Raw genomic sequence first — 27,388 nt, forward strand, 5'->3', positions numbered from 1 at the left:
CGTGACAGCAACCTCAGCGCCGCTCTAGGAGGGGGCAGGTCACATGAGTCGCGCTGGGTCACCTGACGGCGGGCGAGGGAACGAGTCTCGTCGGGCGCTGGCGGGAAGGCGCGCGCGCGCGCGACTCAATTCAGCCAATTCTCCGACGGTTGCGCTGGGCGCAGCGCCGGCAGCGGCTGAGCATGGCTGCGCGCGCGCCGCAGGGTCCCGCCTCGGACGCGGCGTACGGGCGCATGGCGGCCGCGCTAGGTAACGGGCGGGGCCGCGCCGGGCAGCCGCTCTGCACCGCCCGGCCGCAGGTTCATGCGCCCGGCGAGGCGCGGCCTCCGGTCCCGGGGGTCCCTAGGTCGTTCCCGGGAGGCCGCGGCCTGCTCCGCTCACTCGGGCGAGCCCCGCGCGTGGGGCAGCGCCCCTGTCTGCCAGGCCCGCCGCGCCTTGCCCCGGCACGCCGGCTGCGGGGCCGCTCACCGAGGGGACGTCCCGGGGGCGCTGCGGGGGGCTGCAGGGCCCGGCCACCCTCCCGTCAGAGCGGCCCCAGCCGCGGGGTTAAGCTACGCGGGTAGCTACGCGGGCAGCCCGACTGCCAGGGCAGGGTCCGGGGGCGAAGCAGTGGCACAGATTGGCTGACTGAACTGAGGGCATGGCTATACTGGCAGATGGAGGGGGCCGGGAGTTAAACCAGCCCTCAGAGACTGCAGCAGAGAAAGAGCTGCCCTCACTGGCGTGGCCACATTAGCAGCTCTTGCAACCCCACAAAGAGCAGCGCATTGTCGCTAGCCCAGCGTGCAGGTGGCTGCAGCCTGCTTTTTAAATCAGGGGTGTGGAGTGCGATAGGGAGTGTGTATGTGGGGGGAGAGAGCGTGTCAGCATGCTGTCTTGTAAGTTTGGGCAGAGGGAAGGGGGAAACCCCGTCTGCCCCCACCCCATCCCCTCTCTCTCTCACACACACCCACCTACCTGCCTCTGCAGTAGCAGCATTCCACAGTAAGGGTTTGCTTTGTATCCGGGAGCAGTTAAGCATACCAGCTGTCAGAAAGGGAGCTTTGAAAGGGGATATCTACATGCCTGCAGCCAAGTTCAAAACAATGAGAAGAGTGGCCACTTGACTTCAGGGGATTATGGGATGTTTCCGGAGGCCAATCACAGCGCAGTAATGCAACAGGTCAGCCATGCTGACACAGGGCGTTTCAGCTGGGGCACAGTAAGCTTTATGCTTCTCCTGGAGGTGGATTATCAGGAGCACTCCAGCTGCAGAGTCCAGGCGCTCTGTGTGTCTTGCCAGTGTGGACACCTCAGAAGTTAGAACGCCTGGGGCTGATTTAATACTCTAACTTGCAAGTGTAGCCAAGGCCTGAGTCAGCTACCACATGGGTAACTTCCGGTTCAAGCCAAATAGATTCATGTGCCTAAGGGGCTGCAATAGTTTAAGTAAAACACTGAGGGAAGCTTTGCAACCAGTTCCTGCCTCTGTGGGAGTCAGCAGAGTGCAACAGTACCAAGTATCCTGCAGCATATGGGAATTTTAAACTTTGCATCAAAGCTTAACCTGTCATGGCACAGGCTACACAGTACTTTTTCCATGGCACAAATGGACCCTTCCTCTCCTACAGTTATAGACTAGAAGAGGTTAGGGACTATGCAGAGTGTAATAGAAGGGAGGTGTGCTCTGTTGCCAGCCAAATACGCTCTAGTAGTTCCTCCATAGCTGTTCTGTTTAGTACTGTTGCCACAGAGATGGGAGGATTTTATAAGAGTACAATTTGAGATCAGGTTTGAAGGCACCAAACAGAATGAAGCACTGCATTTTACTCTGCAGACTTGTTTATGGTATGAAAACTTGACTGGAACTTATTTTGCAAATAAATGTAAATTATTACAGCGTTTGCTCAGCTGTTGCTTTAATGGCCACACATTTGATGCCTTGCCTACTTTGTTTTGTCTAGAGAAACTCACAAAGGAAGCAGACAGCTTGGCAGAACACCAGAAACTAATGAAAAAGCATGATATAGCTTTGACCCAGTTAAACAAGAGTTTTGACCAGGTAGGATAATCTGTTGTCTAAACCACCTTTATGTGTGAAGTGTTGTAATAGACATGTAATGAATTTTTAGCCTTTTAATTATTTAGCCTTACAGAAACAATTAACACTTAAGATTGTCTGTTCTTTAGGGCAGGGACTGTTGCTGTGTTGCATGGAGAGGGCCTTGCACAGTGGACCTTGATGCTTAGTTGAGGCCAGTAGACACTACTGCAATACCAATATTAATAATAAGCACTGTATAAAGTAGCACAAGAGAGTCTGAGGGCTTGTCTCTACTTACCAGGGGATTGACGAATGACGATTGATGCATTGGCAGTCGATTTAGCGGCTCTAGTGAAGACCAGCTAAATTGACCGCAGATCACTCTCCTGTTGACTCCTGTACTCTACCTGAACGAGAAGCAGAAGGGGAGTTGACAGGAGAACGTCTCCTGTCGACATAGCATAGTGTGGACCCTGTGGTAAGTAGATCTAAGTACATCGACTTACATAGCTGAAGTTGCATAACTTAGCTCCATCTTCCCCTAAGGCCTTGTCTACACTAAAGGGAAAAGTTGATCTAAGCTACCCAATTTGAGTTACTTGAATAGCGTAACTCAAATTGATGTAGCTTAGATCTACATAGTGTAGGGTCCACACTATGTGATGTTGACAGGAGATGATCTCCCGTCGATTCCCCTTACTCTGCTCGATCCAGTGGAGTACAGGAGTTGACGGGAGAGTGGCCTGCAGTTGACTTAGCAGGTTTTCACTAGACCTGCTAAATTGACTGCTGCTGTATCGATCGCTCCTCCTCGATTCCTCAGTAAGTGTAGACAAGCCCTAATTTGTTAAACCAATCAGGACTGAAAAGCCCAAAACAGCTAACATTAACAGCCACTGGTCTAATCTGATATGTATTGTGTAGTATTTTTAAAAATTGTACTGGATTCACAATTAAAAACATCTGATGTGGCTTTAGATCACACAAGCATTTTTGCTTTGGCTCTTGGTTCTCTTTTCCGGGTGGCTGTGGGCATAATTCCCTCTCATGCTGTACAAGAAGAATAAGGATCTAGATTCTCTTTTACGTGTATTGTGGGAGTTCCTGTAATGAGTGAAGGGCTGTCAGTGTGGGACAGACTGCTCCTAAACAGCTAACAATCTAAAAGTGATGAGAGAAAAATAAGCAATAATGTTTTCAATGAATACAAATAAAAATACAAAATGAAATGAAATTTGAATACAAATTTCAATGAATACAAATACAAATTCAATTAATACTGTTAGCTTGGGTCTTGGAGTTGAAAGTCAGTTAATTTGGTGAAAACATCTGGGCAGAAGGTGGTTTTGACAGTGTTAATAAGTTATAATTGATACTATTATTCTCATCAGTGAATGATCTGAGATGCAAATGAATTGCAGAACTGTCTAAAATCCTCAGTCAGTAACATAAATTTAGGCAAATTGTATGGTAACTGTATTTAGAAATAGTTGCTCCTGCATGATTCCTGCTATCATGCATTGAGAATTCATTGAACACTAGATTTTTAAATTGGAGAGAACACTGGAGAAAAATCAATTTTAAGTATGACTAGTAATGACTCAGGCCTAATTAACTGTGACAGGATTCACTATAGCAGAGACCTTAAATAGGGCAGGAGTCTAAAAGGAAGAGGCAGACTCAAACCAGCTAATATGAGAAATATGGCAATATAATGAACTACTAAGCTAGATATAGTACTTGTATTATTATTTTGAAAGGGACTATATCTTCTAACATACCCAGGTCCCTACCAAATTCATGGCTATGAAAAATGGATCATGGACTGTGAAATCTAGCTATTGTAGGGGAGACCAGACTACAGAGTTGGGAGACAAGCATTGAAGGCAGTGGCACCACCAGCAGCAGCACAGAAGTGAGGTGGCCTGGTATGGGGCAGGGGTTGTCACTTTGAGGTGTGAGGCAGGGCTGGCCTTACAGATGAGCAAGTGAGCGACTGCCTAGGGCCCTGTGCTCATTCCCCACCCCATACAGCCAGACCAAGGCCCCTTTAACTTCTAAGTGTCAGGCTCTAGCTCCTAGTCCTGGGGAGGGAGTATACTACTGCTTGAGAACATTTTGGGTTATGGTATAAGCTCAAAGGAATATCCTGTTCTTCTTTGAGTATTACAGGATTGGCAATTTGAATAATGTTTTGCCTGCTCCTGAAGCAGCAAATAGTAGGTAGAGACAGAAGCAGGTTACAAGACTAAGGCCTAGTCTACACTAGAAAGGATCAATCAATACAGCTCTATGGGTAAGCAAGCCCTTTTAGTGGAGACATACCTTATACTGGTCCAGTGAGCAAAGTGAACTAGCCACAAAATCACTTGTCTGTATAACTGCATCTAGACCAGGGTATTTGCCAGTATAGAAATTTTGCCAAAACACTCCTGTACCCTAATAGACACTGCTATACCAGTAAAAGTTGCTAGTGTAGACCTGGGTGAAGGTTATGATCTTGACTGTCACTTCAGGAAAAATCACAGATTTTTACTTTTCTCACAACAGAAAATACACACAGTAGCTCTGCATCCATAATAATGCTAAGCACATAGGTCAAGTTGTTTTATTTATAATTTCAATTCCACAAGACACTCTAGGTATTATATGTCACATTGTTCCTCTCTTGGCCTCATACTTCTCACCATCACCAGGTGCAGGCATGTAATAGCCACATAAATGCATTACTTTCTATTAATCCATTAGTATAGACTTTAATTGCAGAAAATGACTTAACTGTGTGACTGGCTGATACTCATGAATAAATGCAATCAATGTGAAGGACAGTTTGTAAATGTCATTTTGTTTCCACTACAGGTTCAATCAAGACTGGAACGTATAGCAGCTGTGAAGCCCAGTAATGAATTTTTGAGTCAGTAGCAAAGAATGACCTGAGTTTTTCATATGTACTGCACTCCTGTGTACTACACAAAGCTGTTGTAGAACACCGGTATACCAGAAACATCAGGACAGTTCATGTCTGAGCAGAAACTGGGCAAAAAGTAACTACTTACAAAAAGCAGCATGTATATTACATTAATTGGGATAGTTTTCAGAAATTAATTTTTCATTGTGTTCATGCCCATGAATTCATGCCCTTACCATGACTGAAAGCTCACTTTAATAATCGTTGGCATTTAATACTAGATACTGAAGTAGACAAACAAAAAAAACCTTATTTCAAATACTGCCCTCTAATGGAATAATCAGAGTAATACCCAATGTTACAAAACTTTCTGAAGACATTGCAGTTGGATTGTGAAACACATGCAGTGTAAAAGGTCAGTGAAAGCTTTTCTATAGAAAATTTTTTCCTGGATACAGTCTCACCCTGATAGCTACCAAAAATACTTTTTGTAATATGGAATTAGTTTCTCCGCCCCAAAGAAAAAAAATCAGATTTCACAGAATTACTGATTCCCTCCCCCCACCCCTTCCAGCCAACTTGTGAGTATTCTGATTAATTTTGAGTTGGTTCTCTTGTACAGAGAGTACTTGTCACCCTAATAAACAGTGTAGTTTAAGTCTTTGGTTTGCATAAATATTTGTTTTGAAAAGCATTTAACTTTAAAGGAGGGAGGCTACCAGACGCTCTTTCATTTCTTTGAATATGACTTTGGTCATTAGCTCAGCTGCTATTTAAATGTTAGATGTCCTAAAGGAATTTCCCTAGTCTTTGGAAACTGAAGGATGGAACCCCAAACTAATTTTAGTGCATATAATTAGATAAGACAATTCTGCCTTGGTAAATTCATTTCAACCATAATAATTAAAAGTGGAATTAAACTATAAACCCTATTAGATTTATTCAGAGTACCAACCCTTTTTCTTTACAAAAGAGTTACAAAAATACTCAAAACAAATTCATACTTCCATCCATGTTACTGTTCCATTTTATGTTTTGAAAAATGGAGTTTTTGAATTAATAGATTAAGATTTTTTTTCTGAATGTACTATATGTAAATTAAATCCATATCCTTCCAGTGGTCAGACTGATACATGATTGCAGAAATGCTAAATGAAGGATACTTCCATCTCAGAGAAAATGGCTAGTTTTATGCCTTCAGTTCTCAAGTATGTAAAGAATTAGTTTTAGTAAAGACAATTAGGAAAAATAAATACTTACATTATAGATTAGCATTATCCCATTACTTTAAAATAGTAAATTACATCCATACTGTAAGGCTTTGAGAAATTAACTGTTTTATCTTCCATCCTTTTTCTCCTTTTCTAGTACTTTATATTCATCCAGCACAGCATAACCGGTCTCTTTTGCAGTTTTCTTCACTATAGCTTTGATACCAATGTTGTCAATGTTAAATGCTGTCACACCAACATTGATTGCAGAATTCATAGCGTTGTCTGTAGCATGGCCTGCATCATCCCCATACCTTAAAAAAAAAAATTTGTAGATACGAAAATACATTTTAAAAACTTTAATACAAGTGAAGTCATCTGTTCATTCAATTTTCCTTATGCACAAACCCTTGCTTCCCACGGCCACATGGTTGTAAATCTGTTTCAGTATGGGGTCTTCACAAGCGTACAGCTACTATTGATTGTATTAATTCACCCCTCTTGAAATCTTCACTCCCAAAGCAAGAGTTTATGCATAGCACAAAGAAAATGAAAGAACCCAGATCAAGTTTGACTAGACTGAGTTTAAATATTTAAACACAAATTAAAAATTGCTAAAATTCATATTATGGCTGCTAATCTGTCACAAGGTTTATTAATTCCGTAACTTTCTTTTCAAGTGTCAGAATATCAACTACTGCTCTGTTCTTTTCTCTAGGAGTTAGGTGTAAATGGTATTGGGGTAAATGGTAACGTATTATGTTAGGAGAACCAAAGTCTGGGTCCTTATCTCATACTAGAAGGGCAGCCCTGGCTACTGAGGGCTGAACCAAGTACTGAAACTAAATGAGGAAAAAACACATTTTTATTTAAATATTCTCTGTAGATAGAGTAGCAGCCTTAATCATGATTATGGTGTAATTTGCAGATCAAAGAATTAGTTGACAGCAAAAGAGTAAATATTTGCCAGTTTGATTAGTTATTTCCACCCTTGATACACTAAATAAATTTGCTGCAGCATCACTGCAACAGGTAGCTGCATTGCTTATGGCACATACAGTGGCAGAGTGTATAGTCAATTTAGCTTTCTTCTTAAGCCCTATATACAAGATTTGATAAATTGATTCTTCACCCCAGCTCAAAATCTTATACAGTGCCTCAACTGAGAGGGCTTTTGTTTTTAAATGTGTCAAGATGCACTCAGATACTAGAATGAAGGACACCTCTATAAGAACCTTAGTAGTTAGAGGCCACTTACTTCACTTGCACCCGAACAGAGCTAGTAGTTCTGCAGCTACATTCAAATCCAGAGCACTTGTAGCTTGGTGGAAACCCGATACTGTTCCTTTAATGTTGTCTATTATGCTGATTTTTACAGTTGTCTTATAGAAAAGACAGTTCTGCCACCTAAACCGAAACGAGCTTAAGAAGATCTCTTGCAGGATTTTAAAACATGTTTGGATAGAGCCAAATGCAAGTGATGGGGGGAATCCTCAATCATCAAACACTAAGTTTTAGTTAACTGCAAAATTTAGTTACTTATTGCTTGTCACTCTTAGTGGCTGTTGATAGCTGATCTCCATGTTTCCTATTTTTATATCTAAAATAAAAAAATGATTTTAAATGGCAGCAGAGTACTAATACAGCTCCTCCAGCCACTTCCTATTAGAAATAAGTATGACAGTCCATTAGGAGCAAGATACCATTAGACAGCCAGATAACAGTGATGCAGTTTTGATTAGTCAGACTGTTCTAAAATGACATATGGAACAAAAAACACAATAAAAGCCCTGATGCGACTGATGATTACTCCCGTTTTTAAGCAGGTTTCTCAGACATGCCCAATCTGTAGATCTGCAAATAGCAGTATCTACTAATATTTCAACCAAAGCTCTTGCAGATATTTATAAAATAATTACCTCATTCTACAGGGTGGGGAGTACAGAAAAGCTCAATTAAAATGAAATGATGTCATTGTATCTAGGGTAAAGACTAAGGATTTTCTTTCCATGCCACCTACAGGCATTCTGCCCAGCCTATCATAAGCCTTAATGCATTTCTTGCAGCTGCCTATAAAAGACCCATCACCAACCTGCTTGCTGTCTACCCAAAATGCATTCCAGGAGTACATTCACAGCCTCCAGTCTGAAATGCACCACCACAGAACCGGGACTTTTCACCAGTGACCTCTACCCTATATTGTTTGTCTGCTTATTGTCTTACCTGCTTCTTTGTGCTCTTCTGATCTTTTTGCATTTACATGCACCACTTTTACCTGGCTGCTGCTAGATCTGTTACTGACTCCATTGTTACCTAAGTGCCTTTACTGAACCTCCCATTTCTGATCATGCCTAGTGTATTGTTTTCCAGACCACCACCTGCACCCTTTCAATCTATCATCTCTTCAGAGGCTCTCTACCATCTTCCCATCACCACAGTACCACATGCTCCTAAATCCCCGTCCTCCTCCCCCGGCTTACTTGTTTCTGGCAACATCTGTATTTATGTCCACCCTAACTTTAAACACTCTGCTCAATATCTGTACTGCTGAGGCCTATGTTTCCTTCCTTAACTCCCCTTTTATGTCCTCCTTTGCACATACTTCTAGCTGAAACTCCTTCCTTGTACACCAGATTCTCATCTTCATCTGAACTTGTTAAACTTTGCTAAACCAAAGCAGTGAAGACTGAACCAGAGTTAGAAGTGATTCAAAGTTAGTATTTTAGCTAAACATGAGTTTTTTTTTTAAAATAAAAATGTTGAAATACACACCAAAATCTGAATGGGATTTTACCTACATCTCTCAAAGTTGTACTAATTTAGACCACAGAGCTAAATAAATAAATCAATCCACTAGGGCAGCGTTTTTCAAACTTCGGGTACAGGGTCATGGCATGTCAGGCACTGGGTTGCATTCTGGTCAGCACCACCAACCAGGATGTTAAAAGTACCTACCTGTTTCAACACCGCGCTGTGCCTCAGAGGCTGGACCCGCTGCTGGCCGCTTCCAGGCAGGGAGGCCATGGGGCTCCATGCACAGTCCCCACCCTGAGCACTGGCTCCTCATGTTCCCAGCCAATGGGAACAGTGCCTGCGGGCAAGAGTCACGCGAAGCCACTTGTGCGCCTCTGCCTAGGAGCTGGACTGGCCACTTCTGGGGCGCAGCGTGGTGCATGGTGCCACGGAAGGTGGGAAGCCTACCGCTGACCAGGAGCCGCCGGAGGTAAGTCTGTGCCCCAACCCTGAGACCTCCCAAACCTGGAACCCCTCCTACACCCCAAACCCCTCATCCCTGACCCCACCCCAGAGCCTGCATCCCCAGCCCAGAGACCTGACCCCAACCCCTGCCCCAGCTCAGAGACCTATCCCACACCCTGAACCCCTCATTCCTAGCCACAGCCCTCAACCCTGCACCTGAACCCTCTGCCCCAGTCCTGAGCCACTCCCACACCCCTCATCCCCAGCTCCATTGGGTCACAGGCATCAACAATTTTCTTCAACTGGATCCCCAGTAAAGTTTGAAAACCACTGCATTAGGGACATTTATTCAGTTACATAATCAGATTTAGGTAGAAGGCATATCTGTCACTGTTCATTTACTGAATACCTAGTGCAAAGAGATTTTATTCTCTATAGTAAGACTTGCTATAATTTTGTAAAAGCTAAAAGTTTAATAAGCAGGCCTGTATGTTGGCCATTGTTCAGACATAATCCTAGTTTATAGTAGGAGACAAATAAGTAGATAAAAATGTAACTTACTTGTGCTGGACAGTGTGAACAGTCTCAGTTGAAACACTATTAGCAATGCATTTTGCTGCACTTTCCAAACCTTGCCATACTGTTGAAAACCCTGTAAATATAACCAAACACAGTTTATTTTAAGACAAAGCATTGTGAAGTGAAAGAATTATGTAGCTTACAACATGTATTTAGAATTTTTTTTTTTTACCTTGAACTCCACTTGCTGCTACAACCATGGCACCATCAAAAGTGGACTTTCCATCTTTGTCTTTCTTAAGCGACTCAGGAACCAATTTGCTCCCATGCTTCTTCACATGTGGGGCTAACTCTTTTCCAATACTGCTTGCTATTGAACACACTCCTTCAACTAACACACAGAAAAAGTATTCAGACTGAGTCTGAAAGTTCTTGTTAAATGGGGGGGGGGGCGGGAAATATTTGGTTCACTGAATTAAAAGTTCTATTAAAAAGTCTAAAAAATTATTGCAATTTTATTCCATTCATGAGAAAGACAGGCTTCTAAATTCATATTTAGGCACCTAAATAGAAGTGGCCTGATTTTCAGAGATGCTGAGCAGCCCCAGCTCCCATTAAAAGAGGAAGGATGATCTTGCGGTTAAGGCACTGGACTTGAAATCAAGATCTAGGTTAATTTTTTTAGTTCTGTCATAGGGCAGGTCTACATTTACTACTTATGTTGATAACTTACATCGCTCAGGGGTTTGAAAAAGCCACTCCCCCTGAGTGACACAAGTTACCCTGATCTAAGCACCAGTGTGGACAGTGCTACGTTGGCAGGAGACGCTCCATCAACATAGCAACCACCTCTTGGAGGTGGAGTAGTTATGCTGCCAGGAGAGCGGTCTTCATCAGACACTGTGCAGCTGTGCTAATGGAGCACTTCTAGTGTGGACCAGTCCATAAACTCAATCTGGGGCAAATCTCTGACTCAGTCTCCTATCTGTAAATTGGGGATAATCCCTCCTTTCCATTTTCTGCCTTGTTTAAATGGAAAGAAGCTGGTCAGGAGGGCACATATTGTCTCTTACTTTAACTCCTCCACGTGACTCTATAATACCCAACTCACTGGGTCCTAATTGTGATTGGGGCCTATAGGCACTACCATAATAATGCAGATAATAAGAGAATGAAGTCAACAGACACTGGGGCTGCTCAGCACCTCTGAAGACAAAGACATTTCAATAGCAGTGGCCAAGTATGAATTTAGAAGCCTAATTTTAAGCCCTCCCCAGGTTTGAAAAAACACTTTATACAGATACCTCTGTATTTTGATAATTGTAGAGGTTGAACAGATGAGTTCAGCTAGAACCTTTAAATGCTATCATTAAAAACTAAAATGAAACCAGCTACTTTTGGAACCAAAGGTAACAGTCAGTTTTAGCCATTTAATTCAATATGGAGATTCCAATCTAACATTAAGATTGCAGAAATGCATGACAGAGTAATATGCTTGATCTTTGGATTTAGGAAAAAAACAACCAACCTTGCTCTCTAAAAGGCCAAATACAGTATGATACTTTGGGGCTAATTCTGATCTCACACTAATGATAACCAGGAGTAACTACGGGATCTTTAAAGGAGGTCAGTTCATTAACTCATCTAGTTACTGCACTTCAGAAACCCAAGCAAACAGGGTGTGTTTACAGTCTGCACATTCAATGCAACATCTTTTTTCAGATGCAGAACATCTTACCCAAAAACCGGCTGACTTTTACAGCTCCTCCAGTAGCTTGTTTTGCTACATGAAACCCCTTTGCTACAGTTGGATTGACTTCCAAAGGTTTCTCTTCTGGTTGAATGTGTTCTCGCAGTTTGGAAGCTCCTTTGTGGATTGCTTTGCCAGTATATTCTGCTCCCTTGACCAAACCCCAACTCAACCAGGATGCTCCTTCACAACAAAAATAATTAGCTTATGATGTGTAGTATTTACAGACTGGACTTGTGGCAGTATTTTCTCCTCCCTCCTAGTAACATACCTAAAATTGCAAATGGCAGCACCTGACTGAGGAAGTAAAGCTAATATGAATGAATTTCTACAACTCTTCTTTCTGTTATCCCCCTAACCACCACATTATCTCCAATGTGTCAGATTTCAGTCATACCTAGCTAACCCTCATCCAAGCCTCAATTTCATATAAACTCTGCTCCATCAGAGTCAAGTGTGATAGAGAGCTGGGCATCATTAGCATTCTGGATACAATATAATCCATATCTCTTCATTAACCCTCCTGCTAACGTCTCTCAGACAAATTTATTCTTCTGTCACTTCATACCTGGAGTACAGAACCCTTGCAGAATGCTTCTTTTTAAAGAAAAAAAAAAATCAGATGCCCATTTTCTAACATAATCATAAAGGACTAAAACAGTTTCATTTCAGTGGCTTGAATCATTCAGGGCTAGATCCACAAAGGGATTTAGGCACTTAAGTCCAACATTTTGATTCTCAGAACCCTTACTCAGATGCCATCTAACCCTGTAGGTATCTAAGTTTCTGCTGATAAAAGTCCTAGGTGCTGACATTTCTGCTGATCATGGGTATGCAGACAGCTGTCCAAACCCTGACACCAGGTGCCTAACTCATGGTGGGATCTCAGATTAGGTGTTCCCCACCAATCTCACCTCAGAGAGGATCTTAGGACATGCCTACTGGATCAGGCCCTATACAAAACAGAAGAGATGGTGGTGCCCCTCTTATACTGTTCGAGCACTCACTCAGGATGTGGGAGACCGAGGTTCAAATCCCCACTCTGCCAGAGAGGAGCAAGGACTTTAACCCAAGTCCCCCTGCTCTCAGGTGTGTGCCCTAACCACGTGGTATGCGGTAGTCTGAAGCTCTCAGCTTCTGAAACTGTTCCACTTTGTATAAAATAGATGTTCATTGGAGAGAGACAGCCAGAGACAGACACACACACTCTACAGCCCAGCGATTAGGGCACTCACCCAGGGAGGTGGAAGACTGTGGTTCAAGTATCTGCTCCAGTTTAGGCAGAGTGGGCACTGAACCTGGGTTTCCCACATCCCAGGTGGGTGCTCTAACCACCTGGCTATTGGGTGCAAGGAGGGACCAGGTACCACCTTCTCCTCTGTTTTTTGTGAGAAAGGTGCCTAAGCCAGGTCAGTCCTATGTCCGTGAGAAAATTCAAGGCTGTGAATCCTGATTGAAGGGAGGTGCCTTCCTCTGACCCCTATTTAAGTGCCTAACTCCCTTTGACAGGTTTCAGAGTAGCAGCCGTGTTAATCTGTATCCGCAAAAAGAAAAGGAGTACTTGTGGCATTTTAGAGACTAACAGATTTATTTGAGCATAAGCTTTCATGACTGGTTGGCAAAAGGTTCCCTCCCGCCGCCACTGCTCTCCTGCCACAAGTCTCAAGTCCTCCTTTTAACTCCCTTTTGTGAGCTTGGCTGAGGTCATACCTCTCTCCTAAATATTTCCTATTGGCTAGTTTAGGTGGCTCCCCCACTCTGTGCTATCTCTAGTGAATTTTTAAGCACCTAACTCTCCTCATGCATTCATTGAACAGGAAATCTGGGTGCCTTACTCAAGGCTATGGATTCAGCTAGGTGGCTGGGTGCCTAAGTCATCTTTGTGTATCTAGTCCCCCTACCCCCAGCCCCCTAAAATGTTCATCAGCAACAATGCCTTTAAATCAAAATATAGTGTTTAAACCCTACTGGCAAGACAATTAAACATAATCCCTGATTCTGGTAGTACCTGACAAGATTCCATGAGCTACTTTCTCACTCCACTCAGGTAACTCTCTTTCTCTCTCTCCTCCTTCAGGCTCTGGTTGGATGCGTACAGTCTGGGCCAGGTTATTCACATCACTTGAAGCTTCCAAAGGCTAAGGGATTAAATATACATTCATGAAAATGAAGTGTTTAGCAAGCTAACAAGTTATCCTATTTAGGGACTTTAGATAGTCCCCATTAACCATAGTAGTGGAGATCAAGGTATTTAGGTGTTAGTCACTTAGGAGCTAAAGCCTCATTTTCAAAAGTGACTTAGGCTCCTACACCCTGTTGCCCTTTTGAGACTTAGGCATTACAACACTGAGTAGAGCAACATCTAAATATCTTTAAAAACCTGGGATTAAGTTCCTTATTTCTGAGATGAATTAGCAGAGAATGGATGAAAGCGTGTGTGTTACTATGGCACAGACAAGAGATTCAGTGACTTTTTTCACAGCAATTTTGTTTTAGAAACTTCTCTAAACAAGCATTTTAGAACAAAAATTGTAGACTTCCTTGGTCTAGTTAGAGTGGAAACTTACAAACAGGAGTGTTTGGTCAATTAACATAGCTGAGAACTCTCGGGGGGGGGGGGTAATGCAGGAAAAAAAAAATACAAGCATGTCCATCTTTCCACTTAAATTTTTTAAGAGGGAAGACAACGCTTTGCTACTGCTCAGTATGGGAGCTGCAGCCCCAATCGGTTCTATATTTGCCCAGAGAGTCCAGCTGCAACAACAGAATACAGCTTTGCTGGGAATTTGCTCTTTTTTTTCTCCTCCCAAATTTATAAATAAAAAGGACACTTATTCACTCCGTGTGCTGCTGGAGCTTTTACAGACTGCTACAGCCAGGAACACTATGAAGTGGTGCATGATGCTGCCTTCTCTTCAGGCCAAGGGGGGCTGCTTTACCTGCCTTCATCTCTAACATTCTGAAGCTTTTGGATTAGGCCGCAACATTTGTCAATTACTCAGAGGCAGCAGGGGCAACTACCAGACTGGGTACTGTTTTTCATAAAGCAACTTTATTGCAATTAATATGATTTTATATATAGTATACAATGGACTTTACTTCTAGCTAAAGAGGGCAGAAAAAATTAAGGAGAGTTTTAACAATACTTAAATTCCAACAGTAAATACTACTAGTACAAGTTAAATACCAGGAGGGTCAAAGTAATCGACATAGCTGAAAAGAGGATTGGTTAAAGTTCTGAAAGAAAAAAAAAAAGAGAGAGAGAGATTTGTCTGGGACCAATGGAAAAGAATGGTTATAATTACCATACAGGAACACATATCAAATAAGAGACAAAAATACAAAACAATACTAGAGAGGAGAATCTGAGGAAGTGTATTTCAATAAATATTTTCGGAAAATAAAGTCAAATGGGGGAATGGAACTGGACTATTACAATATGAGAAAGGTGAACAGAGAAGAATTCCAAAAAATAGATGAGCTCTCTCAGTTTCCTGTTCAACAACCAGAGATACTAAACAACATACTACCGGAAGATAAACACTGCAACATAATCTGTACGATTTGCATGCAGAGATTCGCCTCCAGTATTGCTCTACTATTCTGATGTCAGTGTTTTTAGTATATTAGTCACAACTCCAAGAAAATGACCAGTTATTGTTTGATAACAGTATAGGATCACATTCTCCTAGTAAATACTGTACTGACCATTTGCAATTCAAATTGAATTATTGAATTCAAATGTACGTATTATTCCAAGAGGGTATATCCCTTCATGAATCTGCCTACATCTCAGATCTGTCTCTTGCTGGGTTTCCCTTTTGGTCCTCTGTTCCATGATTTACACCAGGCTTTATGTCCCATTTGTCTCCTTCCCAACCCTTTCCCATGCATTTCTCTATGTTGCTCCCTATGGAAAGAATGCTCACAATTTGCCAAGCTACCACACCTACTACTTTCGTGTCACAGAAGTAACCTCACACTCTACAAGGCAACAGGAACGGAGGGAGTAGACAGCATGGCAGAGAGAGACGGACACACAGAGTGTGTGAGAGAGACAAGCATTGCCTCTTTAATTACACTGATCCCACTCTAAGTACATTGCCTTTTTAATTAGATCAACAAGTTGAGACAACAGCTACTGCCAGCAAGCTCCCTCCATCCTGAACCCTGTCATGCCTCCCCTGATCTATGGGGATGGGGGGGCAGGGGGACATCCTGACATTAGCATCCTCCCCCCCCCCCCCACAGCAAGCAGGAGGCTCCCGGGAGCAGCTCCAAGGCAGAGGGCAGGATTAGCACATGGCAGTGGGGGGAGGAACACTTGAACTGCTGGACAGCTGCCGATCCACCCCGGTTCTGAGCCCCCACCAGCTTGCTCCAACTAGCTGCTCTTCCTGCAAGCAGTGGACAAAGCAGGCAGCTGCCAAACAACACATTGTAAGGGAGCATTGTGCAACTTTAAACGAGAATATTCTAACTGATCAGCAAAAATAACCAAAAAAAACCATTAACCAGGACAACGTAAAGTGAGCAGTTACTGTATTGCACCGTGCTAAGCATACTGTAGGCAGTAAATAATATACAATACTTTCCAGAGCAAAAACAACAATTTGATAACATATTTTGAGTTTGACATTTGGCAGCTTGTTCTACCAATATTAGAACCTTTATAGAAATACTTGTTGGAAGGCTGACATTTTGAGAAAAATTAAGCTACCATAAATGGGGTTCTACATAGAACACATTATAATTGAGGGAATCTATTTCCTCTCTCTTAATTGTGATATTTTTAATATGTTAAATCATATTGCTTTAAAATTCCTAAAATATTTCCCCACTCATCCTCTTCTCCAGTAGTCCTTTGCATTCATGCAGGCTGACTCACTGTCAGCACTAAACAGGTAATAATCCACAGCAGAACCTTGGAATTTCCCCCATTTTAAACTCCTTTCACAGCCACTCATTGTTGCCAGCATCCTTCCACCAAATGTTGAGATGGTATTCAGTGCTATCACATAATCACAAGCAGACTGACTACAGAATGCAGCTGGGATGTTTTCTTAACTAGAAGGAACCCCCTCCCAAGGGGTAAGCTCTGCAGCATTTCAAAGCCCTTTTTAGATTAAGGGGCGAGAGCCAGAATTCACATTTGCATTTCCCTAGTGGCAGAGCACACCACTACCACAGGCTACCACAGAAGCCCGTTTGACAGTTTTAAACACTATAAAGTTACACTTGTTACTCAATGACAATTTGCATCTTTTATCATTGGTTTAAAACCACTACCCTAGAATTTACCTGGACTCTGAGGTCAGATATCTGTTTTAACATATCCTCATAATGTTCTCTGTCAGCTGTTGCGAGTTCTGAAGATAATCCTACTCCCTCATGGGATCTTGGCACCTGCATCATCATATCAGGGCAAATTAATAGATTCATGGAATTTTAAGGCCCTTAAAGGACCACTATGAACAGCTAGTCTGAACTCCTGCATAACACAGACCACAGAATTTCACCAAGTAATTCCTGTACTGGACAAAATTATTTTTCCTTGCTAAGTCATGCCTCAATCCTGTGGTGCTTTGCATACAGGATCCTGTGCCAACACAGCGCTGCACTGAGGTTAACAGGATTTTATATTGGCCAAAGGGGGCTACCCGCACATAAAACACTGCAGGACTGGGTCTTTCATGACCACTCCTGAGCTTGAGTTTGGGTGGTAAAAGAAGAAGCATATCTTTTAGAAAAGCAACCAGTCTTGATTTACAGCCTTTAAGTGACGATGGATTTACCACTTTCTTTGAGAAGCTGTTCCAATGCTTAATTATCCTCCTTGTTAAGAATTTTCATCTTATTTTGAATTAGATTTTTTCTAACTTCAACTTCCAGCCACTGGATCTTGTTATTCCTTTGACTGCTAAGTTAAAGAGTCCTCTAATATCAGAGATCTTTTCCCTGTGTAGGCGCTTATAGACTGGTCAAATGACCTCTTAATCTTCTCTGCAGTAAGCTAAGTAGATTCAGCTCTTTAAAACTCTGTTTAAGCATGCTTTCCAGCTCTCTAATAATTTTTGAAGTTCTACCTGAACTGTCTTTAAATTCTTTTTTAAAAATGTAAACCGGACACAGTAGTCAAGCAATGGTCTCACCAGTGCTGTACGCAGAGATAATAGCGTCCTTCTTTTGACAAAGCTTTTGACACGGTCTCGCACAGTATTCTTGTCAGCAAGTTAAGGAAGTATGGGCTGGATGAATGCACTATAAGGTGGGTAGAAAGCTGGCTAGATTGTCGGGCTCAACGGGTAGTGATCAATGGCTCCATGTCTAGTTGGCAGCCGGTGTCAAGTGGAGTGCCCCAGGGGTCGGTCCTGGGGCTGGTTTTGTTCAATATCTTCATAAATGATCTGGAGGATGGTGTGGATTGCACTCTCAGCAAATTTGCGGATGATACTAAACTGGGAGGAGTGGTAGATACGCTGGAGGGGAGGGATAGGATACAGAAGGACCTAGACAAATTGGAGGATTGGGCCAAAAGAAATCTGATGAGGTTCAATAAGGATAAGTGCAGGGTCCTGCACTTAGGACGGAAGAACCCAATGCACAGCTACAGACTAGGGACCGAATGGCTAGGCAGCAGTTCTGCAGAAAAGGACCTAGGGGTGACAGTGGACGAGAAGCTGGATATGAGTCAGCAGTGTGCCCTTGTTGCCAAGAAGGCCAATGGCATTTTGGGATGTATAAGTAGGGGCATAGCGAGCAGATCGAGGGACGTGATCGTTCCCCTCTATTCGACATTGGTGAGGCCTCATCTGGAGTACTGTGTCCAGTTTTGGGCCCCACACTACAAGAAGGATGTGGAAAAATTGGAGAGAGTCCAGCGAAGGGCAACAAAAATGATTAGGGGTCTGGAACACATGACTTATGAGGAGAGGCTGAGGGAGCTGGGATTGTTTAGCCTGCAGAAGAGAAGAATGAGGGGGGATTTGATAGCTGCTTTCAACTACCTGAAAGGGGGTTCCAAAGAGGATGGCTCTAGACTGTTCTCAATGGTAGCAGATGACAGAACGAGGAGTAATGGTCTCAAGTTGCAGTGGGGGAGGTTTAGATTGGATATTAGGAAAAACTTTTTCACTAAGAGGGTGGTGAAACACTGGAATGCGTTACCTAGGGAGGTGGTAGAATCTCCTTCTTTAGAGGTTTTTAAGGTCAGGCTTGACAAAGCCCTGGCTGGGATGATTTAGCTGGGAATTGGTCCTGCTTCGAGCAGGGGGTTGGACTAGATGACCTTCTGGGGTCCCTTCCAACCCTGATATTCTATGATTCTACTCAATATTTCCCTGGAGAATCATATTAGCCTCTTTGGGGAATTCACGTTCAGTTGAGTATTTTCCTACAAGTCACTGCTTTCCATGATATAGTCCCCCATCCTTAAATACTGCCTACAATAGTTGTTTCTAAAGGTCTGACCTTTGTATTTGGCTGTATTGCATACTACTCTGCCCAGCTTACATAAGAGCGTGATCTGGATCACTTGGTAAGACCCCAAAGTTATGCCTGTTATGCAGTTACAATTTGTTGTATCTTTTATTGTCTGTTTAAAACCATTGCCCTAGAATTTACCTGGACTCTGAGGTCAGACATCTGTTTTAACAGATCTTCAAAAAGCTCTCGGTCAGCTGCTGGGAGTTCTGAAGATAGCACTACTCCCACATGGGATCCTGGCACCTGCGACATCAAATCAGGGAACATGTAGACTCCACTATTACAGCACAGAACAGGAGATTGGTTGCACATAAGAGGATACAGCCAGTCACAAACCTGAAAATGACAAATTAATTTATTTGCATAAATTAAAGAATCATGCTTTTTCAATAAGCCCAAAGTAATGTCAATTGAAGGATCTGTACAGATTAGCATCAGACTCCAAAGTTCCCATGTAGCTTTATTTAAAAAGCCTCAAATGATCCTGAAAAGTGTATTGCTGGGATACATCACTCTCAATAGACTGCCACCAAAGTTAAATAAGGAACAAATAAAATTAATTTACTAAGACACAGGAAGCCCAGCTTCTGTAGTAGAGGGAGCCTAATACCAAGCAGGTGCTGGATTTACAGTCCCTATGCCATTCTGCTCCACTCAGAGCAGGTTTACATGACAGTGTAAAGAGGCTACTAATGAGCTGTCTAGAGCTTCCAATGCTGCTAACACTTGTGGAGCTGAACCAATGGTGGGAATACTTCCCCCTTGTAGACAAGGATAAGAAGATCCAAACAAACACTCTCTCAAAAGGAGACTGAAGTTGGAAATCAGGCTGGAAAAACCTACTACTAAATGTACGCAAGGAAACAGTGCTGCACTGGCAAGAAGATGGACTAGATAACCTAAAAATGTCTGTTCCATCCCTAGTTTACATAAGAAGGTTGTACATACACCACAAATTCAGAACTGTGCAGCGGTTATCCAAGTAAACCATACTGACATGTTCAGCTAGAAAGTTAAATACTTAAGTCCATTTTAAACTGACCCTTTATACACAGATGCAATTAATAGCAAAAGATCATTCAATAGGTCAAATTTATCTGAGGAAAGGGAAAACAAATTCTATAAGATCAAAAAAAGTGTTAAAAGCCAACCCATTCCAAGAAAGCAGTCCATTGAAACATTTGGTGTTCTGGAACTCTCAGACAGACACAACAGTATATTTTAGTGACATCTATGCCTACAATAAATGTAGCTAGTGAAGGAGTAGTTCTCTGTACAGGTTCTTTCACAGGAACACAAGAGAAGCAGGTTTTGGCTCAGACGTGCAAGAGCCAAAATGGCTCAGATTACAAAGTTCTAGCCCATATACAAAAATTGGTAACAGATACAATGTATTCTAAAGTTAAACAACACTCCAACTGTTACCTGAAGAAACGCTGGCGGACGATTCTGGGCCATTGCACCATCAGTGTCCAAGAACTTCACAATGCGCAGGTATCCAGGATATGAAGGAGCACTAACCTGCCCATCAGGAGTCACAAAGAATATCTGTACTCCTTGGCGAATCAGGATCAATTCATCTGCATCTACTCCTAGACTTTCAAGGGGAGGCGGCTGAGTACATTTTGTGTAGTAGTCCTCTCCAACTGACGAAAACTCCCCAGAGTCTGTACCATAAGATACAGTATAGTGTCCATCAGTAGCTTGAGGAGTATACGCAGGAGGAGCTTCATGTGGTAGAGAGAGAGCTTTTGGAGATGAAGGACTCATTGCTGGATGTTGCCCTTTGCTTGTAGTTGCAACATTTTCATTTGCTGCAGGAGGCCCAGATGGTGGAATCAGAGAATTAGGTGCAGGGGGCCTTGCTGGCTTTTCATTAGTGGGAATCACTGGGTATAACTTGGGCACCTCTAGAGGCACATTCATTGTGGTGGCATTAGTTTGCCTAGCAAGAGTATTTTGTTCTAGAATATTCAGTCGAGTTCTAACATTTTGTAAAGTCTCTTGCATCTTTTGCTGCATTTGTCTGGCAGAGTCCCACTGGGATCCTGTACATTCAGGACCTTGTGATGGAATGCTAACTCCTCTAAGCAAGTGGTCAAGTCCTTGCTTGTAGTAGTTCCTTGCTTCTTCCTTTTGACCCAATTCATCTGTATTCAGGCCTTTATTGACAAACATAAAGGCTTTCTTGAACTCTTCTTTAATAGCTTTAATGTTTTCATCTTCTAGAATAGCAGGATCCTGTTCTTGTTCCATTACTGCAAATTGGAACATAGTGTTAGCATGACTAAGCGTAGGCATACCTTCCTTATAGGCATGCAGTAAGAACTGTTTGCAGTCAATTAAGAGACACTTCTTATAAGATAAAACTTGTTTTTGTTCAAGCCAGTATAATAAATTTCACAAGAGCACTCTAATTAGCTCCAAAGTATCTATGCATGGTGCAAATTTTGATCTGTTCTATTACACATTTCTGGTTAACCTTTGGATTAGAAAATAAGACTCCAGCTCATTGAGGACTCTCACCCTGTATTAATCAGATCTGATTAATGCAAAATGAGGAGCTTACACCACAAAGGTGTTTACTTCTTAAAGAGAGAAAAGCTGCTGAAAGGGTTTATGTTCCAGAATATTGTATAATGACTGAAGTGTAATTCCAGTAGATATATATGCACAGACCCTCCATTACTAAAATTTTGTGATGGTTCCCTATCTTCGTTTAGGTCAACTCAGCACTTCTTGATAAGTGCAGAAAGATACAAAAACAATGAAGTGCAACTCAAAACAGTGCAACACTATATATTGCAGCTATTGTTCAAAATGTGTTTTTCTAAAACTATAGTTTCATTTCTCTTGCTGATAGGTTTAGTATACAGACAAATATGGTTTTATTTTATAAACAGAAGTTTTTACATGTCCAATTCTCATATAACATTCTGGACAAGATCAATTTGTTCATTTTGTACTTCACATTAAAATTTTTTTGTTTATACTGTAGCTAGACCCTCAGTTCTTACACTAATCAACAGTTTAAGGTAGTTAATGTGGGACTTTGCACGGTGCTGCGCACCCTCGTCATCTAGGGAACTCAAAGATTGAGGGTTCTGATGGGTTTCAGTTCCTGCAATTGTAAATAGTCTATGTCAATTATTACTTGTCTAAAAATTAAGCACCAGGAGAGAGCACAAACTCCAGATACTACATTTGGGCGTCTTAAAAAGCCTTAACAGAAGCAACAAGCAGGAGGAGTTTTTAAAATTAAAAATTTGGATTTTTATTTAAAAATTCATTTTAAGTAAAGTATTTATTTTAAAGACAAGCTTATTTAAAATTAAATTGGAATTGACAGCAACTTACATGAAGGCCTACACTCACTCTACTTTATTAAATACTTTAAAGACATAAAAAATTATGAGCTGAATTAATGAGCCCTCCTCATAAAGTTTAGTAAGTTAAAGACTATTTTTAAGTAGAACAGATCAGGGAAGAACATTTAACTTTTGAGGTCAAGCTTTATAAATATGGCACTAAAAGTCATCTATTTCATTTTCATTCTTTATAATGGAGGAAAAATTGGTCTTTACCTTTTTCCAAATGACAGTCTTTCAGTCTCTGTTGTATTTTTGGGTTAATTACTTTTATTTTCAGTTTTGCAGACTATTCATCAGTCATCTAGCATTCTTCGGAGTGTAGCCTCTCCTGTAAATTTCAACAATTAGAGATTAAATGAAACTACCAGATTTTTCCCAACCAATACTTAAAAATGCTGTTTTTGTGCTTCAGCTGAATTTGGATGGAAAATGGAATTCAATTAGACACAAATCATGAATAAAAAGTTCATTGTCTAGTAAATAAGAAATAACAGATGCACCATCTTAATATAATGAAAAAAATATAGAAATTAGAATCTAAATTAAGCTATATAATTGCTTAAATAAATGTATATAGTTGTAGTTAACGAATATAGTTGTTCTTTATGTTATCTTTGAAGCCAAGACCTTAGTGAGATTCAAAAAAGTTTTAGCCTATTCTATGACTGAGAACATCCAGTATTATATTAGACACGACATTAGACACAATTACATTAGGCAGATAGTTAATAACGGATTTAAACCCTCATGTTTCAAGGCATAAACCAATCACTAACTGACGGGCTAGGAAAATTTTCTTCCTATGGGCAGGTTAAAGTTTAACGGTCCATTGTACGGTTTCTTTCAGCTTCCTCTGAAGCATCTAATACTAGACAATGTCAGGGATTGGAGTGATGGGTATGGTAATTCTTATGATTCTATAAATACAAACCTTAAGGCTTCCGATATAATTGACACCTGACAGTTTACAAACTGACTCATGCCTAAATAATTTATTTACACCACCTCCCTCCCAACCCATACATTGCACCCAAGCAACATGATGACTAATACACCCCTTTGTGTCCTACTACTCCTGTTCTCCAGGCTTTTCCCATGCTGTACCATTATCTGGAATTCTCTCCTGACCCCAATGGGCCATAGCTCCACCCTTTCCTCCCAATTTCTCCTCAAAATATACTATTTCTAGGAGGCTTTTAAATCCTAGTCCATTTGGGATTTCATAGATTCATAGATATTTAGGTCAGAAGGGACCATTATGATCATCTAGTCTGACCTCCTGCACAATGCAGGCCAGAGAATTTCACCCACCACTCCTGCGAAAAACCTCTCACCGATGTCTGAGCTATTGAAGTCCTCAAATCGTGGTTTAAAGACTTCAAGGAGCAGAGAATCCTCCAGCAAGTGACCCGTGCCCCATGCTACAGAGGAAGGCGAAAAACCTCCAGGGCCTCTTCCAATCTGCCCTGGAGGAAAATTCCTTCCTGACCCCAAATATGGCGATCAGCTAAACCCTGAGCATATGGCCAAGATTCATCAGCCAGATACTACAGAAAATTCTTTCCTGGGTAACTCAGATCCTACCCCATCTAATATCCCATCACAGGCCATTGAGCCTATTTCCTTAAAAAGGGGAAAAAAATTAAAAAGCCATAGAACCAATAATGATATGACTCACTTCACTTCATTTGCACCGCCTTTAGTAGGACCCACACCCCCACTACCTATGTGTTGTCTATTTAGAAAGTAAACTATGAGCCCAATATAAAAAACTGCCATCAAATTTGGCGGTCATCATGGAAAAAAAGAAGAGTTACAGAACAATCATCATTAATATTCTCTCTTTCATTAGCAGCAAGTCTGACAGATAGATATGAATCACTCCCACTCCAAACTGCAAAGCACAGATTAAAAAAACAAAAACAAAAAATCCACCCAAAACAAAATGATTTTCAAAATCAAACCATTCTGAGAAACACTCTCATTCTAGATTAACTAAAATAAGCTACCGCTTCATAGTTAATTTACTGTATTTCAGTGAAATACTCTATTCAATCAGGTTTCGGAGTAACAGCCGTGTTAGTCTGTATTCGCAAAAAGAAAAGGAGTACTTGTGGCACCTTAGAGACTAACCAATTTATTTGAGCATGAGCTTTCGTGAGCTACAGCTCACTTCATCGGATGCATCCGATGAAGTGAGCTGTAGCTCACGAAAGCTCATGCTCAAATAAATTGGTTAGTCTCTAAGGTGCCACAAGTACTCCTTTTCTATTCAATCAGTGTCAGTTTGATGTTTTTCCAGGGCTATATTTAACACAGCTTAAACAGACCCTAGATTTCTAATCATCTCTATGGTTCAATGCAACCCACTACTAATATTCCCCCAACACTTACATGAGGTAGATCAATTTTACTATTTCCATTATTACTAAAGCAGTAGTGGATACAGTCAAGTTTTCAGAAGTGTTCACTAACTTTTGGGTACCCGGCTTTGGATAACTTGGCTTTCTGCAGTCCAAAGGAGTCACAGTCTGCTGTGGGGACACTTAGGAGAAGGGTCTGGTAAAGTCACTCAAGCCAAAACAAGGGATCAGTATTAGAGGGGAATTTAAGACTTGTGCTGTGTAAGTAAAACTGCAAGATTGTTTCCTTATTCTGGTATAAATTTCCAAATCATACAGGTACTTTTAAACATCAGTTGTATTTACAGACCTTTTTGGAATGGGTGAAAAAGCTAAAAATGAACCTGTGTGAACAAACAGAAACTGCAGAACTTCAAAGTTACTTTAAATTTTCCTGTACTCTGGGGCTTCTTTATCTATAATCCGGTTGTATTAACTTTTTGTTCTGCGTTTCAAGTCAATAAAAATGTTGGCAATGCCAGTTAATAAAGTGACTTGCAGATTTGTTTTGTGGTGCGTGGGGTACAGAAATGCGAACTGAGAACACCCCCTCAGGTAGACTCAGGTACCAGTTTGTTGTCCTGGTGATTACAAAATAGGTGACCACCGCCATAAGCCTCTGGCTGGGTCTACCACTTCCAAGGATCATCCGTGTGTACTGGGGCTGGCAGGAGGCGTGACAAGCCGGCAGGAGGGAGCTGGTCCGTGACCACAATGGCACCTAGGGGCTCCCAACTCCAGCCTCACAAATGTGTGTGTGTGTGTGTGTGTTGGGGGGGGGGGATCCCCAGCTCCACTGGGGTCTCAGCTAGAAACCGCCTCCCACAAACAAATGCCGGGTCTGCCCAGGGATGAGACCCCACGGCTGACAGAGAACGACACGGGGTGGGGGGAGCCGACACCCCACCAGCCCCACAACACAAGGGAGTCCCCCTAGCCGGGCGGGGGGGGGGGGCAGGGCCCCTTCACCCCGCTCCCACCCGCAGGCGGGCTCGCCCCTGGCCCGCCCGAACCCGGCACTCACGGAACTGGAGCCGCCCGCCAGCAACCTGCTCCCTCTGCGCCACTGTCTCCGCGATCCCAGCTGCCCTGCGAACCACGTCACCGCCTGTCAGCTGCTCCCCTCCCTCAAGCGGAGGCTTTTGGGCGCCTGAGCAGGGCGCGCCCTCTGCAGGCGCTGCGCCCCCCGGCCCGGAGCGAGGCTGCACCGCCGCGGCGCGGGCCCGCGCGGTCACGAGTGTGGTCGCCATCGGGGTCTGGCAGGCGAGCCCGGGCTGCGGCGGGCACATGTTATCGTCTGGCACGACATCACAATGCTCTGTGACATCACCGCGTCACAACCGCAGGGCATGGTGTCCCTGCTGCAATGACATCACAGGACAACCGGAAGTCGTCACAAGAGGAGACGACAGCGTTGTGTGGTGACGTGTGGTACTGAGACGTTACTGCAGGTTCTGTTGAAAGGCTGGGAGGGATTGTTGGGGTTCGCATGTTGAATCTGTGCAAGGAAGTGATGCACAAGCGTAGCCTTGTTTGTGGTTATGTCTGATACTTCACACGCCCCCATTTGTGATTGTGAAACTTCCCGTGAAATTTTCTGTGCTAGGTAACTAAGCAGTTATCAACTTCAGTGAATTTTGTTCAAAGGGACAAATTTCAGCCATCATTAGGGTGACCAGATGTCCCGATTTTATAGGGACAGTCCCGATTTTTTGTTTTTTTTCTTATATAGGCTCCTATTACCCACACACCTCCCCCCTTCCCCCTGTCCCAATTTTTCACATTTGCTGTTTGGTCACCCTAGCCATCATCTCCTCAGATCAGGGTAGTTGAACACTGTGACACAGAACAGTCAGAGAGGTCATCCTGCTGTGTCAAACATCAATCTTAGCACAGCACAAGGGCACTGTGTCAGAATAGTGCCATACAAGAAATCTTCATGGCACTACAACATAATGTGGTGATTGTGACTACTGTAATACTTGCTTATAGAAATCACAGGGATTTATTGGAATAATTCCAGCACCAGAGGCAAGACTTTCCCCAATCAGATAACAACACTAAGATAAAGATAGTACACCATCTATTGGTGGAGGGCTGTCTACACGATCATTACAATTTGTCTCTTGTCAACTTACGAATTCCATTTAGATTTGTAAATGCCATGTATTTCAACTTCCATTTTTAATATAATCTTTAGTGTGGCTTTGTGCATTCATTCTGCAGCAGGAACTTTATAGCTAGTGGACAGACTATGTCAGAAGCTGTGTCAGACCAGTCAAGACCAGAACACTGAATGGTTCTACCCCTGTGGGATAATAGGTTTTCTACCTTCAGGGCCATTGATTTTGAACAATTCTCTGCACAAAAGCTCAGGGTAGGTTAGAGCTTGGAAATTCCACAATGGAAGTGCAGGGAAAAGAAAGGTGTCAGAATCTGTTTTTAAAATAGAAATGCTTTCTTTGCCAAGGAAGGCTGTTTAATTTCCAGAAGCAGGATGGGTAGGCCAAGAAGGCTAGAA

The 27,388-nt window shown here is 42.4% G+C and overlaps 2 protein-coding genes and 1 long non-coding RNA gene across 14 annotated transcripts in view; 1 reads left to right on the forward strand and 2 right to left on the reverse strand.

The window, feature by feature from the left end:
• The window catches only part of CCDC169 (coiled-coil domain containing 169), a 40,308-nt gene extending 39,204 nt beyond the window's left edge, over positions 1-1,104 (reverse strand). The window contains exon 1 of one of the 3 annotated variants that reach the window (XM_073342036.1): positions 958-1,104. The gene's annotated coding sequence lies outside the window, so the exon portion shown is untranslated. Of the gene's footprint in view, positions 1-62; positions 202-468; positions 677-957 lie in introns of those variants that run through there. The other 2 variants (XM_073342052.1, XM_073342047.1) reach the window with 2 other exon arrangements.
• LOC140910634 (uncharacterized) lies at positions 24-11,934 on the forward strand. Its single transcript, XR_012158676.1, has 3 exons — positions 24-249; positions 1,944-2,041; positions 4,883-11,934. It is a non-coding gene; the product is annotated as an uncharacterized lncRNA (long non-coding RNA).
• Positions 4,618-26,247, reverse strand: SPART (spartin). 10 transcript variants are annotated; one of them, XM_073341935.1, is made up of 11 exons: positions 25,892-26,245; positions 24,941-25,010; positions 22,679-22,793; positions 20,520-21,352; positions 19,233-19,430; positions 16,911-17,015; positions 13,618-13,747; positions 11,598-11,792; positions 10,092-10,250; positions 9,902-9,992; positions 4,618-6,456 (listed from the first exon to the last, which is right to left on the reverse strand). In XM_073341935.1, the coding sequence occupies exons 4-11, from the start codon at positions 21,348-21,350 to the stop codon at positions 6,270-6,272; spliced, it is 1,896 nt and encodes a 631-aa protein (XP_073198036.1). In that variant the 5' UTR covers positions 21,351-21,352; positions 22,679-22,793; positions 24,941-25,010; positions 25,892-26,245; the 3' UTR covers positions 4,618-6,269. The 10 variants fall into 10 exon arrangements, 9 of the variants coding, with proteins under 9 accessions (XP_073198036.1, XP_073198026.1, XP_073198075.1 ...); XM_073341964.1 differs by lacking the exon at positions 24,941-25,010 and adding an exon at positions 7,682-7,742 and having other exon boundaries at positions 6,368-6,456; positions 25,892-26,247; XR_012158660.1 differs by lacking the exon at positions 24,941-25,010 and adding an exon at positions 7,401-7,742 and having other exon boundaries at positions 6,371-6,456; positions 25,892-26,247.
• Between the last annotated feature and the right edge of the window lie 1,141 nt (positions 26,248-27,388).

This window comes from Lepidochelys kempii, chromosome 1 (assembly GCF_965140265.1).
Source record: "Lepidochelys kempii isolate rLepKem1 chromosome 1, rLepKem1.hap2, whole genome shotgun sequence".
NCBI lineage: Eukaryota > Metazoa > Chordata > Testudines > Cheloniidae > Lepidochelys > Lepidochelys kempii.

What these genes read in the sequence shown, in the direction of transcription:
- SPART (XM_073341916.1), bottom strand. Translation starts at nt 21,395, where the DNA reads ATGCCTACGCTTAGTCATGCTAACACTATGTTCCAATTTGCAGTAATG. An exon ending in TGTCTGACCTCAGAGTCCAG is followed by an intron (nt 17,016 to 19,232) that starts GTAAATTCTAGG and finishes ATGATGATGCAG; the next exon opens with GTGCCAAGATCCCATGAGGG. An exon ending in AGCTCATGGAATCTTGTCAG is followed by an intron (nt 11,793 to 13,617) that starts GTACTACCAGAA and finishes TTTGTTGTGAAG; the next exon opens with GAGCATCCTGGTTGAGTTGG.